Below are 14,838 nucleotides of genomic sequence, written 5' to 3'. Positions count from 1 at the left end.
ATGTAGTGACTGAAAACAAAACATGTACATTGTACAGTTCTGAGGTCACAAATTCTGAAATCTGGGTATAAGCAAGGTTGGCTTCTTCCCGAGGCTCAGAGGAGAAAGTTTCTCACATTTTCCAGCTTCCAGTCTCCACCTGCATTCCTCAGCTTGAGGCCCCTGCTTCCCCTCACTTTGACCTCTGCTTCTATTGTCACCTCTCCCCTCTGACTCTGCTCTGACCCTCTTGCCTCCCTGTTATAAGGTCCCCATGATGGCAGTGGGCCACCCAGAGGGTCCAAGGTGATATCTCATCTCAAGGGCCTTAACTTAATCCACTGCAAAGTGCTTCTGCCATGCTTGGTCAGGGACTCACAAGTCTGCAGGATTAGCACATGGACACCACTCTGTGTAACTCCAGAGTCAACACTTGATGCTCTGAAAGAGGAATCTAGAAAAACACCTCTTGCTGCAGTGTGAGGTGGTCACTAAACGTCGTTTCTTTGAGAACTAGCTATTAAAGACAGGGTGGATGGTGTTTCAGGAGTAACTACATTTTGGGGGTGCACACTTTCTCCCTGAGGAAGCCAGAGCACTACTTCCAGAAAAACAAGGCTAAAATTCATGGAGGGAGAAACACCAAGAGCATCTCAGGCCTCTGGGGAATGGCGGGCTCAGATAAGGATGTTTAAAGGAGCTAAGCTAAAATCCCCAGATGCACGGTGGAGAGGGAACAGGTTGTTCTCACAGTGACTGGTCAGCTTGAGGTGAACTGCTTAGTGAGCCCATCCTGTCATCTTTAATGGCCCAGAGGCAATGTGCAGATCACACAATATTCTTTTGCCTAATCAGGCAAGTTTGGTCCAACATGAAGTCAGAGGAACAAGCTGAACCACCATGAAGAGGCCACTCGACACACAGACAGCAGGACATTCTGCAGGGCTGGAGGCTGGAGCGTTTGCTACACAGCCATATAGCAAACCTCTCCCTGCCCTGAAGCAGGCACTGTTACTTCATGGATCTGTCCTCAGAGGGCAGGTGTGGCTAAGCTTGGGTTTCTGCTTAGGGTCTCATGAGGTTGAAGTTCAAGTGCCAGGAACTCTGGAGAAGAACCCACTTTCCTGGGCCAGAGTATACAGTCAGCACATGTGTAGTACACAGGCCCACGACAGGGGTTTGCTAGGGACTTGGCTCCCATGATTATGGAGGCTGAGTTCCCCTACAGGCATCTGCAGGCTGGAAAACCTGGGTGCCAGCAGCAAGGCTTGACCCAAGTCAGAAGGCCTCAAAATCCATCACCATCTCAGAGTGTGCCTCCTGTTCTGCTTGTGTTAAATCTCCCTGGTTTCTGTTTTAAGGTTTTCATACTTGTTTTGGAGTAAAATATGTATAACATAGAATTTACCATTAGAGACATTTTTTGCCTCCCTTTTTTTCAGTGTTGTGGATAGGCCTCATGCCTCTTAGGCAAGTGCTCTACCATTGAGAGACACCCCTAGCCTTTGCCTCCCTCTTACGAGGACACTTGTGACTGCATTTTGAGACCCACCAGGGTAATCTGTCCATCTCAAAATCCTTCATTGAATCACATCTTCAAAGTCATACAAGGTCACAGACTCAGGTTCCAGGGATTAGGGATGTGGACATCTTCTAAGGATTGTTCAGGGACCTGGGAAGGGTCCTAGGCAGATTCCACAGCAACCTGGGTGGCTTTTGGCTGCAGGCGGATGTTAGGGCATGACCTGCTGAGGAGGGTACCTTGTAGGGCTAGGCACCCTGTGCTATGGGGAGTGAGGTGGGAAGGCAGAGCTGCTTTTTGCATGGATGGGGGTGGGGGTGGGGGTGCTGCATGGCCTGATGCCACATGTCCCTCCAAGGGCATTGCAGTCACAGCCAGGCACAGGAGGGGACATAGGACCAGGTTCTCCTCCCCTCTGTCTGGTCCTGGTCAGTCTCTCTGGAAGAGGCCCCTGCAGAACAATGGGACTCACGAGGAGGAAAGAGTTAAATAGTGAATTAATTAACTAGGTAGCAGGGCTGGGGTGAGGCTTTTGGAGTTGACCAGGGTTTTGGAGGAGAGCTTTACCTGCCTTCCTGGGGTTTGTGAGGTGGGCACATGCAGATAGGAAGAGGAGCCTACTTGGGCTTGGCATGGGGGAGTGGTGAAGGTGGAGCTCGGACTGGAGCACTCAAAGGCTTGGGGTCCCAGAGTGCAGCCCTACCCATGTACTAAGCAACAGAAGCTGGGAGGGGGGAAACTCCTGGGCTCAGATCCTCACCTGGCAGCCTTCCCAGGCCAGTTGGCTTTGCTCTCAGGGGACTCCTGTCCCTGGGTGTCTAGCTCTTCATTGGGGTTGAGGCCTAGGGACAGCTACCCAGGGCCCTGCCAGGCTGGGGTCTACCCTGGACCTACTGGTTGATGGCTGCCCTGCCCAGCACAGAGCTATGGAGATGAGAGTCCTGTGTCTGTCCTCAGTCTGCCCTATAGCACCTCCATCTACCCCTCCCCTCCAAGCCTGGACAACTCCTGACCTCCCGCCCCAACTGCAGGCCTTTCCCCACCCCCTGGAAGGCCCTGGGGGTTTAAGGAATGGGGGTTTTCCTTGGCTGCAGAACAACTTCCTTCCAGGACTATCACGGGGTAAAGGTCAGGAGGATGCAGCCTCCATCCCCAGCAGGGTGGCCCTCACCCGCTGTTCCTATGAGGTGGCCAGTGGGGGAGACTCCTGCTTGATCTGACCTTGTCCAGCACAGGCTGCTCCCTTCTCCTGACTCCCACAGCAAGTTCCAAGGCCTCTCTTCATTCTTTTCTGCTTTCCAGTGTATTTCCAATCAACTTAGAACCCACCCAGGAAGACAGCCCAGCCCAAGGACGGGGCTGCCTCATTAGTAGATGCTATCTCCCAGAACTGGATTTATATCTCAAACCCAGCAAGGGCAAGGACTGCCTGCATGGTGTCTAATGCAGCACGCTCCCACAGCCTCACGCTGGAAATCTCATTAGTGACCCCTGGGTCACCAGCTTCTCGGTGCTGCCCCCCAAGACACTGCACCCTTTGATGGAGGGTATCTCAGTATCCTGGGGCCACCATAACAAAGTACTACCAACCCCAATGCCTTGAAACAACAGGACTGTTCTCTCCTGGTTCTGCAGGTCAGAGGTCCAGAATCGAGAGGCTAGCTGGTTCAGGCCACTCTAGCTCTGCAGCCCTCAGCTACATGGCTTCAGCAAGGTCTGCCTCAGAGAGCTGGTCCCTATGCTGGCAATTGTGTTTGTCCCCTTAGCAGCCCGAGAGGCTGCTGCCCGAAAGAGGGCTTGTAGTCTTGACCTTATGTGTGTGGCTGATTTAATAAAGGCCAGTGTGGGGCCAACACTGGGCCACCTGATCACTGCTGCAGTGTGGGGAGGAGAGAGCTATAATTGGAGGATCTCTTGGGATTAGGCAGCATTTGGTAGAGCCCGTGAGGTCAAAGGATTTGAAACCAAAGCACTACACAGTCCCGAGGGGTTCCCACTAGCTCTCTTGTGGTGTCCTGTCTCTCCTTTGGGGCCTCCTACGGACTGACTTGTGTCCCTCCAAGCTCATATGCCAAAGTGCTGACTCCCAATGGAATAGTCTAGGAAGTGATTAGAATTAGATGAAGTCCTGAGGTGGTTCCCTTGAGGGAAGACACGGGAGAGCAGTCTCTCCCATGTAGTGCAGCCAGCAGGTGGCAGGAGCCCAATCTGCCCAATCTGGACTTGTGCCTCCAGGACTATGAGAATAAGGGTCTGTGGTAGAGCCACCCACCTGTGGCATTCTGTGATGGCACCCGAGCTGACTAAGACAAACTGCAGAGATGGTCCCCTCCTGTTTGTATTCCAAATGGAGGAGCCCAGGATGGTGCAGATGGAACTCTGCAGGACGGAATCATGGGAGCTACACTTCCACACCCAATCACGGTCTCCATGACCTGGCAGATGCCGGCCCCCCTCTCACCGGAGGAACCTGAGTTCTGTTCTATGCCAATTCAGGAGGAATCTGATTTTGAATCTTGCACAGGAGTCCCTGGGGTGTGGGCTTAGGGAGCAAAGTGATGTGTCCAGCTGCATCACCCCAGGGGAGGAGATGAGGAACACAGTCCCTAGAGACACAGGATCTGCCCTCTCAAGGTGTCTTTCAGCATCCCCAGAGTGGACATGGGGGAGCCAGAGCTGCTTCCCCTCACAGAAGCACTAGTATGCTCTGTGCACCTCCTAGGTTCCCAGCAACCGAGGACATGGGTCCCAGGGCACAGCTCAGTGCCCACAGCCCTGTGAGGTAATCGATGGCCCATACTCCACAACTCCACATCAGAGAGGTTACATGGCCTCTGCATCCCCCGCCCTGAGCCAAGGCCCACCCACAAGCCCCTGCTCCCTGCTAAGGCCCCAGGGGATGATGGAGGACAGACACAGCCCCAACGCTGAATCAGCCCTGGACCTGGAGAGTGACTGCAAAAGTCCTGACACACATTTCACTCACTCAGGATGCCTGAGAACACATAGAATAGTCCAGAGCATTTCAGACCCATACATACCCATTCTTCCTGCTCAAACTGGGCCTTGATTCAATCATGCAGGCTAAACGAAGAGGGTATCCAAGAAGGACGGCAGGACAGGGCACACAGGGTTAGCTCTCAGAGTCCATACAGCAAGGCTATCCTCCAACCAGGCAACCCTCAGCCTCACCTGGGCCTTCCCACACCATTTCCCTGGCTGACTGAGTCCCTGAGGCCTGTAGGTTTGTACTGGGCAGGCCTCAGCCTTTGCAGGTGAGAAGGGCCAGCGTCAGGATTTGGATTCTACCTTGCTCCCAGGCTTCCTGGGGTGATCTAGGCAGAGCCACCAGCCTTGCCTTGCCTGTCAGGCCTATGCAGAGCAGAGGAAGGTCCTAGGCAGAGTTTTAAATATAACCCCTGGGGAGGTCACACCACCTGGTATTTTCCTGAGCTCAGCAGTCCTTGGTGGGATAAAAGCCAGGGAGCTGGTGCCATCCACAGGGGCAGAAACAGGGACACTCAGCCTTTTCCCAGGCCAGCTCACCTCAGCTTCCAGTCCTACCCTGGATCCTTGGCATATTGTCACCCTCCGTGGCTGTCCTTTGCTGTGACAGATCCCATCTCAGGTCCCATTGTTCCACTATGCCATGGCACATGTGAGGCTCTGGCCACTGGGAACCTCAGGCTCAGACTGTGGTAGGGACACTCTAGCCCTTCCTGGGGTCCCCAGGACAGGACATGCATTGCAGATCCCGTACCTCTATCCTTCTCTACCTGCCTCAGCCCTCACCCCCTGCAACTCTGTGACTTGTTCTCCAACCTCCACTACCCCTAAAATCATCACTGTCCACCTGTGCTCTCAGCTGTGTGTCCTCCCCCACATCCTACCCTCACCCCTGTCCTCCCTCCTGCCAGTCCCTTTTCCATGTCAAAGCCCAGACCATGCCTGATAATCTGCACCTACCAGTGGGGAATCTGGGGGCAGGTGGGCTCCCAGCCAGAGCCCAAGGCTGGCGGGATGGTGCAGGTGCAGACTGGCCCACCCCCAGCATCCCCAGAGCACATCCAAAGGATCACCAACAGTGCCCCCCGCCCCCCAGAGCTGTGAAGGCCTTCACACACTCTGGTCCTGGCATCCTTTGGGCACCTGGGGCTGGTTCTGAGGCCCTGATACCAGCTAGCTGTCCTGAGGGAATGTCCAGAGAGCTGAGCACCAGCAGGGCTGCCCAGCAGAGGCAGAGCCTGGGCAAAGCTCTCCTAAGGAAGGGCCCAGGCTCCCCACTCTGGTGCAGGCTGAACTGGGGATGGGGCAGGATGGTGCAGGAGGGGTGGGGACAGAGAGGAGGTGTGGGCATGGCCAGGATGATGGAGGCTCCCAAGAGGCAGACAGGCAAGAGTGGGTGGGAAGGGCACTTAATGGGCATCCAGCTATCTGAGGCATTTGGCAGGCCTCAGAGAACCAAGTTCCTCTCCACACCCAGCTACGTCTAGTGTTGAAACTGTTCGTTATTAACAATCGTGAGTGGCTTTGAGAGCTGGCTGTCCCTCAAGATGCCCCACTATGACTCCTGCTTGGAGGCCTGGCAGGCCTTCATCCCATGAGAGGGTGGGGTGGTTCCTGTGGGGCAGTCTGAGTTACTTTGTTTCTACTAGCCAGGCAGTAAGCTAGGGTGCCAGCAGGGCCAGTGGAGGGGCTCCAGGACCTCTCAAGCCCCACCTGCTCCTTCCTGCATCAGCAGGGCTGCTGGCCCTGCCCCTGACAATGTTGGCCCTGCCTGTCTTCCCACTTCTTACTGGCTGCAAGGAAATATTCAGTGCTATCACCTCCAGAGGAGTGAGTCAAGCTCTATTCTGTTGTCAGAGTGCTGAAGACAGCTGGGATGGGGTCTTCTGGGACTGCGTCCCATCTGCAGGCCTGCTCTAACTCCTGGGGGACTCAGACCCCTGAGGAAGCTTCCCTGGGGCAGCACATAGGGCAAATCCTGGGACAAGCTTCTCGTCCGCCTGGAGCCCAGCAGTGGGCAGAGCTCCCCACCACCCTCCTGGCCTGTACTTGGAGGGGGACCCTGACTTCACCTCTATCTGTGGCTCTATAGTCCCCATGATCTGCAGGTCCCCAGGGTACACAGGAGGGGTAGCTTAGACAGGGAGGGGGCTAGGGCCTCCTTACACTGCCCCTTGGGCTTGTGGGGCAGAGGGTGATGAAATGTCTAGGAAGGGCAGGGGCCCCAGAGCCCTGACCCTGCAGGGTCCAGTCAGCTTCCTCCGACTGCTGCTCCCCGGGAGGTCCCAGGACAGGGCCCGACTGACAAGGGTTCACCTAGGACTGCATTAGCCTCCTGAAGGTGATTATTTCTCAACACTTCCCATCACAGGCTGTGTGGAGCATTCAGTCCCCTCAGGAGAGGCCAGCATGGCAGCCCGGCCTCATTTGCCCACGTGGGCGGCTGAGCTCCTGCCTCCCCAAGGCCGTTGAGGCTGTGGTGACTCATGGCAAGTGGCTTTATTCCCCTGGAGAACAGGAAGCCCACGGCCCTGCCGCCTGCTCACAACCTGCCAGGAGTTGGGGTGCTGCTCCCCCACACCTCACAGAACCCACCCTGGGCTACAGCAGGGGAGAGGACAGGGCTAGCTCCATGCTGAGCATTCACTCTGTACCTGCACTGTGCTGAGGGAAGGAGTCTTTCTGCCCCTTGCCTCTGGGGGGGAGGGCGAGAGAGACAACAAGCACAGCTCACTTCCCCAGACACCCCCTTGGCTGAGACCACTGCCCAGGGTCCTGAGAGGTTCTGTGCTGTTCTATTTTAGCACAATGGCCCCATCCCAGCCTCTCACTCTCCTGGAAGCTCTGGAGAGTTCCTAAGAGCACACTGGGCTCACCTGCAGGTGTGACAGGTGGCTTTTCTTGGCTCCTCTGGCTCCCCATGCCCTCTTAGATGCTGAATTCATGCCCCTTCCCCATCCCAGGCAAAGTGTCCTCAGCACCTCCCACCACTGCTGCCCAGGTCATTGCCATACTTATAGAGAGGTCCTATAGGCCAGACAGGACTGTATAGACTACATCCTTCACTCTGGGAATCAGTGATGCTACCTAGGGTAAAGGGACAAGTGCCAAGGATGAGAAAGGAGAGCGAGGAGAAGATGGATGAGGCTCCTTGTGCAGGAGTGCTGGCAGGGTCCTCCAGCAGCCCCCAGGGGAGGGGATGGTTTGAGAAAGCCAGGAAGTTCTAAAACACAGGGGCTTCCTCTCACGGTGACGACAATGCTCTGGAGTCATCCCAGCATTGTGAGGGACTCAGTGTCACAAAGGGTAAATTGTATGTTTCACGTGTTTTATCACAACTGAAAAACCACAGACAGGTCTAGGACTCAGAGACAGAGTCAATGGCAACTTCCCATGCCCTGGAATAAGGGACAGTTCTCACCAGGCAGACACATGCCACCCTATGGCTGGTAGTGGAAATGTTTGCCCTCCACTCCTGGACGTCACCAGTGATCAGGAAACCAGGGCATCATCGGGAAAACACGTTTTCTTCCTGGCCTCAGAGGAATTTCCCAGAAATTAACCAAATCCTGGCTGAGCAGTCACCCAGGGGGTTAATGCCAACATGGCCAGATGTCCAGCACATGGGTTGGGCCTTGGAAAGCCCCAACCCTGCCCTTTATGGGAAGGCGGAAGAGCCCCTAGTCACAAACACTAGGGCCAGCCTGTCGGTCTCTCCTTCTGCTTGAGAAGGGAGTTACTAATCTCTTCACCAGGGAATCTGTTCTTAGATGAGTTTGTTATTACCGCACTCAGTTCAGTAGACAAAAGATCACTGACTCCTAGGTTCTAAGTGGATAAAGGCTTTGGGATCTGTCTCTCCTCCTGGCTTGACTGGATTAATACAACCGAACACCACGGGAGGTCTGTCAGGACCTTCCATTTCCAGCCGGCAAAGCGATTTTCAAGATCACTCTTCACCCAGCTAGCCTCCGTAAGCAGTCTCCACACACTGACCTATTCACAGGCACGATTTCTTCTCCAGCTGCAGTTGGGCAGTGGGTTGTTCTGAGAGCTCAGCTTGTGCCCTGTCAATCTGCAGCTTCCTGTGCTTTGTGCTAAGTTGAATAAGTGCATCGCTGGAGGAAAGTGCAGCCCAGGCCAAGACGGGGTGTGTGTGTGTGTGTGTGTGATCAAGCCTTTCAGAGAATGACAGACGGGCCCCCACACACACACTGAAGGAGAGGCTCTGATCCCAGACCCTCGAAGCTCCAGTCTGCCGAGTCTTCCACTTGCAGGCATGCAAGCCTTTTGCCTCCCTGGAGGCTGACAGAGCCAGAACACTGGGTGTTTACCCAAGACAGCTATTTGGAGAAAAGGCAGAGAAAAGCAACATTTCTTTCCAGCTTCCTGTCAGCCCCTCAGCCCATGAGTTATTCCCACGGTCTCATCTGCGTCCTTTACAGAAAGACAGGGTGCAGTTTGCTTTCTTGCACCAGAGTGTTTGCAGCAAGGGAACGCTGTCACTCTAAGTAGGTGACCACGCATGGGTTTGAAGGACGCTGTCCCTCAGTGAATAATTAATAAACGATCACAGCCTAAGTCTGGAGGACACCGGCCCTCAGCCAGACTGCCAAGCTCCGCCACCCGGCTCTTCTGGCCTTGGCATAGCCCCCAAATCAGCAGAGCCTTGGGGTTTGTGGCTGGGAGAAGCACGCTCCGGACCCCAGGGACCCCCAAGCCGGCCTCCAGGACGACTCCCCAGCACCGAGCATCCCGCGCCCTCCTCCAACCCCCCTTCAGGAGAGATGCTCCCCCTGCCCCAGCCCACCCGAAACTTCTCCTCCTTCCGGGAAAGTTGAAGGGCGCGGAGGCTGCGGGGACGCGCGGGGCTCAGCACCGCGGACAGCTCCGCGCGGCCCGCGGCCGGACCCCGGCCGGGCCTGACCTACCTGTCGTCGTTCTGGAAGGACTGGTCGCCCAGAAGCAGGTCCCGGAACCGGTACCGCGGCGGCAAGGGCAGCACCTCCGTGTCCAGGTCGTTCATCGTGAGGCTGGCGGTGTCCAGGAGCACGTCCCCGCGGCCGCCGTCCCCCGCGCTGGGCCGCCTGCGGGCACGCGCCCGCGCCCCTCAGCCGCCCGCGCCCCTCAGCCGCCCGCGCCCTCGCCGGACGCGCGCAGCCCCCCGCCCCGCCGGAGCCGCGCAGCTCGGCCTCCGCGACCCCCGGGGGGCGGGGCGGAGGGGCGGGGCCTGGCGGCGCGGGGCGGGGCCTAGCGGCGCGGGGCGGGGCTCCTGCTCAAGCGGACCCTGGGCGTTTTGTAGGTGGGAGCCGTCATGGCAAACTCCGGGATAGGCGTCCACACCGTCCCTGGGGCGGTCAAGAGACCCTTGATTGTAGTTCCCTAGGGCCAGGCAGCTCAGGTCAGATCAGATCCTGAGGTGTGTATGTAGGGGGAGTCCAGGCCCTCTGGGCTCCTAGCTACCCTGCCATGTCGCCAGGACTCTAGGCTCACAGAGACTCCTGCCCTGATTACCAGAGTCACAGACGCCCAGCAGCGGCAGAGCAGGTCTGTGGGTGCAGCCCAGTTACACCTGAGGCTCCTGGTGGTCTCCAGTCCTTTGGGGCCAAGAATTCATCTGCCAGCCTCTGACCTTTCCTGTCTCCATCTCCACATCGGCTCCATATCAGCTACCGTAATCACATGCAGCACCCAGAGCAGGGACCATAGGAGCTGCCCCAGGCTCCCCGTTCTCACCCTCCTGGGACAGCAGCCCCTGGCCACCTGCACCAAGCCTGCTCTACCCATGCCAGCCACCTGTGGAGCCCTGCCCTGGCAGCACTGGACACAGCAGCACCATTTACATCCACCAAGTGAGCAGACTCTCACTCCACCCTGGACTTGGGAATTGGCACAGGTGGGAAGCTGTGGCCTCAGCCCTGGGCTCCAACCCCAACCAGTGTTGGGGCTCACCATCCTCTGCCATTGGCTGCGCTTCCAGGGGAATCTCACCCCCAGGCCATCCTGTCCTGGGTGCTGTCCTTCCAACAGCTCACAGGAGGTGGAGGAGGCAGGAATCCCCTCAGCCATCAGCTTCACCTGTTTGATGGAGCAACACCCCCACCAGGCTCCTCCAACAGCAAGGAGCCCCAGAAGGGCAGCCTGTGACTCTTTACCTGGGTGGACTTAGGACAAGCCTGTTGGGCCCTAAGCTGCTTTGAAGAAGGACAGAGGGACACCTCTCTCAAAGTTTTCCACCCTTTCCAGACCTGTCCCTGTGAATCATAGGCCGTGCAACCGGCAGGAGGGCAGAGGAAGACAGGGAGGGTGGTTCGACTCAGGCAGGTGCAGAAGTGTGCTGATCAGACTCCACACTGTGTGGTGCTGGGAGTCTAGGCCGGGAAGCCCCTCATCTGGGCACCAACCAGGTGGGCACATTCCTTGAGCCTCACCAAGTGCTCTCCCCAAGCACTCACCCTGAGAGAAACAGCAGGCCGAGGTTGGCACCTCATCCTCAGCAACTGTCCCACACCATGGCTGCCAGCAGAAGGCACCAGCCCAATACCTCCCCTGTTTCTCAGGTCACAGGTCCAACCTCAGGGATCTGGCAGCATTTGAAAAATAACATTTTCCTAATTGCATCAGTGCGGCTATTGTTTTTCCTTAGTCACAAGTTGGCTGGCTCATGGGGAGGTGTCGGCAGGTGGGGAACCACGTGGCCCGGGGTTGGGATCTATCTTCTTAGTTTTGCCCCTTTCTTACGGAAAATCCCTGTAGATGGCAAAACCCTGAGAAACCACTGAGTCCCCAGGCACTGCTGCCCCCATCTTTTGGACATGCAGGATTTTCTTTCCTGAAGGTCCACCCTTGGTTCAGCACATGGGGCCTCCATGTGCCTCAGGGGGAAACAGGGAAAGGAAGGGTGCCAGGAGCTCAGAGACCTGTCCCTTCCCCCACCCCAGATGTGACTTGAGATGAGTGACAAGGGCAAGCTGCCCTTGCTCTCTCGACCTGCTGTGATATCTGAGTGAGCACACACTGTGAATGGCCTCCCACAGACCTCCTGGCATCCCGCCTTGTTCCCTCAGCACAGCCCCAACCCCCAAACCCATGAACTTGCCTGTTTGTTATGCAGGACAGGGGCCAGGGGTCCCAGGGCCTCTTGGAAAGGTGCCAGTTGTAGGAGGGACGTGACTAAGCTGCTGCTCCCTGGGTGGTGGGGCTTGGTGGAGAGTGCTGAGCTTGCCAAGGCAGGTGGCAGGTCAGGGAGAGCTTTGGGGCATGCAGGGGGTGGGGAAGGAGAGGGGGTGTCCCAAGGTGGACCAGGTGGGGCAAAAGCATGGCTCTGATCCAGTTGCCAGGACCCAGGGGCCCACGCCTACTACTCCTCTTCCCACTCTTTCCTATGTGATCCAAGTGAACCCCAGGACAAAGCCTGAAACCCATGAGATCACACCTGTTATCTTCCTGACATCCGTGAAAGAACTGACAATTTCCACAAGAATTCAGTGCTTCTGTGGTTTAAGGACGGCGCCTCCAGAACAAGTGTGGAGAGTTCAACCTGTGGAATTTGCCACAAAGCCAAGGCAGTGCCAACAGGACAGAGTATCCTCCTCAGGCAAGCCTAGGGCAGCCCAGGGGCTGGCATAGAGATCCCCTTGCTCTTCTCAGGGACTGTCCAGGACTGGTGGCAGCTGAGGGTCCTGATGGCTCAAGCATGGTTCAGTTCTAGGCCATCAGTCCAGGTTGGGTGGCCCCAGGCAAGTCACTTCGCCTCTCTGAGCCTCAGTTTCCCCATCTGGAAAAGAATATACTGATGCCTTCTATCCTTATGTGGTGATTATTGAGCAGTAAGAAGATGAAAGGCATGAGGTATGGGGTGCAAGTTGCAGTGCCCAGAACACAGGCGCCTGATCTACGACGGTTCTTAGGTTGGGGCTGAGCTCTGGTGTGCAAATGCCACGACTCAGTGTCAGGCCCCAAGAGAGCCCTCTGCAGGTCAGCTGGAGGCCCCTCTGGGAAGCTTGGCCTTGGAGCACAGGCCTACAGGGTCCAGAGAGGCCATGTTGAGGAGGTGGTCCACAGCCTGGCACACAGGACAGATAAGCCACCCTGCAGTTTTGGGCACATGGAATCACATGCCCTGACCTTCCAACCCCCTATGCAGCTGTGCACAGTGCCAGACACTTTGAAGAGCCATATGGTGGCACAGAATCCTACAAACACAGGATTGTCACCGGCCCTAATGCTAGCTGAGGACTCTTGGGCTCAGAGAGCTTCAGGAGCTTCTCAGAGGCCCCTACTGGGAACAAGTTCAGCCAATTCTCTGCATTGTCCTTGGGCAGCTGAGTGGATCTCTGCTGAGGGCCAGCACAGCCTCTTCTCTGTGCCCACCCCCCTTCCCGTTATTGACCACGGGGTCAACAAGGTGGTCAGAAATATGCTTCTCTGCCAAAGACACCAGGAGTTCAGTCCCCATCTAATGAGGAATCAAGTGAAAAATGATAAGAACAGATACAGGCCTCTGTCAATGAAGTAGTCAGGCCCTGAGTGCTAACCACGGACCAAGAGAAAGGGCCACAGGGAGACCAGAGAAAAAATCCTCCCAATGGCAGCTGCAGAGCACTGAACCAGGGTTCCTCTGTCTCTTGCCTGTGGAGCGCACAACTTCCCCGCAGATGGGCTTAATAGAAAGCAACGGTCAGGTCCCTGTGGGCTCAGAAGCCCATTCTGCAACAAACTGAGCTAATCAACTCCAGTCAAGAGCATGTTGGGTTGGGGGATCAAGTGAGAAGAGAGGGGAGTGGAGAGAGGGAGAGGGAGAAGGGGAGGGGGAGTGGGGAAGAGAGAGAGAAGAAGAAGGAGGAGGAGGAGGAGGAGGAGAAAAGGAAGAGCACAGCATTGTTCTTTTCAGAATCTAACAAACTGTTTCAAAAATTCATACTGAAGAATAAATGGGCAGGAATAGCCACAAGGGCTTCGAAAAAGAACACAGAGAAGGGACCTGTCTTGCCAGCTGTCAGCACAGATTTACAGCCACAGTGACCCTCCAGGCTGGAACAAGAAAAGACAAACCGCACCAAAGAGCTCTTGACCGAGCTCCATCTACATTGGGATTTGGGCCTGAGAAGGGAGCAAGGATGGGAATAGTCAGCCTACCAGGCCAGGCCCCAGGTGGGTCTCACAGCAGGTGGGACCTGCTTCTCAGGACGGGCAGATGAATCCAGGCAAATGTGTTCTCCCAGACAGGACTCCTTTTAAGAACCCGATGGCTGCTAGTGCTCAGAGTGGCCAACCCAACAACTCAGGTGTGACCACCTTCCACCGAGGGGAGCAATTCCTCTGCTAAGCTTCACCTTTCCTCTATTCACACTCAGGTCACAAGTGTCAAGGAGCTTGCAGAGACATGTTCGGCAGAGAGGTCAGGATGTGCCGTGTCCAAGCATGGCATTGTACATGAATGCTCACACAGGTGCATGCATGTGCCCAGATATGCGTAGGAACTGCGCATGTGTGCTTATGCAGTGTGCACGGGTGTTGGTAAGCTGTGCACAGATGTGTGCATGCGTGTGCACGTGTATGCACACAGAGATGTGTACTTTTGTGTGCGTGCACCCGCATGTGTATACATGCATGGACATGCGTGTGCACATACAAGTGTACATGCACTTGCATGGACATGTGTATGCTTGTGTGTGCGTACACCTGTGTGCTCTTGGGCATCCCCCACCCGGCATCTAGAACCATCCCACAGGCAGCACCACAGCATCACTGTGGTGGGGACAGTTGAGCACCTGGGCTTGGTGTCTGATGAGTGGGAAGTGGCAGAAACTTTCTGCTGACCACAACAGAGAGACTAACTGCTTCCTATGCAGAACAGTTAAGAGGTAGATCCGTTCGAGCTGCCCAGCTCGATAACACTGGGCGACGCCCTCTCTTCCTAAAGAATGGACCTGTACATCGACATCACAGGTGGCTGCTCACTGCTGCCTCCTGAGACGTGCACACCGAGTTCCAAAGTGAAGCTCAGAGCTCACAGATGAGGTGCACTTGCACTGGAGAGTCAATCTGGACTGACATTTCAGGTCAGCTGTCTCTGTGCACCACCCATCCCAGGAAGAGAGAAGGCCCACCAGCCATGGTTACACAAAGGCCTCATGAGAATCTGGGGGCCTTACTCACTGCTGGATCCACCCCCAAGGGTGTGGGGAGGGGACTGTGGCTCTTATCCTAGACCTGTCCTGGGCTTGGGTGAGTTCCCTGCTGACCCTCCCCCCAGTCAGAGGGGAACAGCATATTCACATCCTGGTCACCCTGAGTGTCCAGGACCCTGGATGATCTTGCCCACAGGC

The 14,838-nt window shown here is 56.1% G+C and overlaps 1 protein-coding gene across 8 annotated transcripts in view; it reads right to left on the bottom strand.

Moving 5' to 3' along the window:
• The window catches only part of Kcnt1 (potassium sodium-activated channel subfamily T member 1), a 70,489-nt gene that overhangs the window by 51,503 nt on the left and 4,148 nt on the right, over positions 1-14,838 (bottom strand). For 3 of the 8 annotated variants that reach the window (XM_020164001.2, XM_020164010.2, XM_020164011.2), the window contains exons 2-3: positions 10,963-12,284; positions 9,439-9,594 (exon numbers count right to left, since the gene is read on the bottom strand). In XM_020164001.2, the coding sequence (XP_020019590.1) occupies positions 9,439-9,533 (95 nt within the window). In that variant the 5' untranslated portion in view covers positions 9,534-9,594; positions 10,963-12,284. Of the gene's footprint in view, positions 1-4,542; positions 4,906-8,503; positions 8,851-9,438; positions 9,595-10,962; positions 12,285-14,838 lie in introns of those variants that run through there. The other 5 variants (XM_020164002.2, XM_020164005.2, XM_020164008.2 and 2 more) reach the window with 5 other exon arrangements.

Source organism: Castor canadensis, chromosome 13 (genome assembly GCF_047511655.1).
Source record: "Castor canadensis chromosome 13, mCasCan1.hap1v2, whole genome shotgun sequence".
NCBI classification, from domain to species: Eukaryota; Metazoa; Chordata; class Mammalia; order Rodentia; family Castoridae; genus Castor; species Castor canadensis.
Note: the sequence above shows the minus strand (reverse complement) of the source record. Positions and strands in the feature narration are given on the sequence as shown.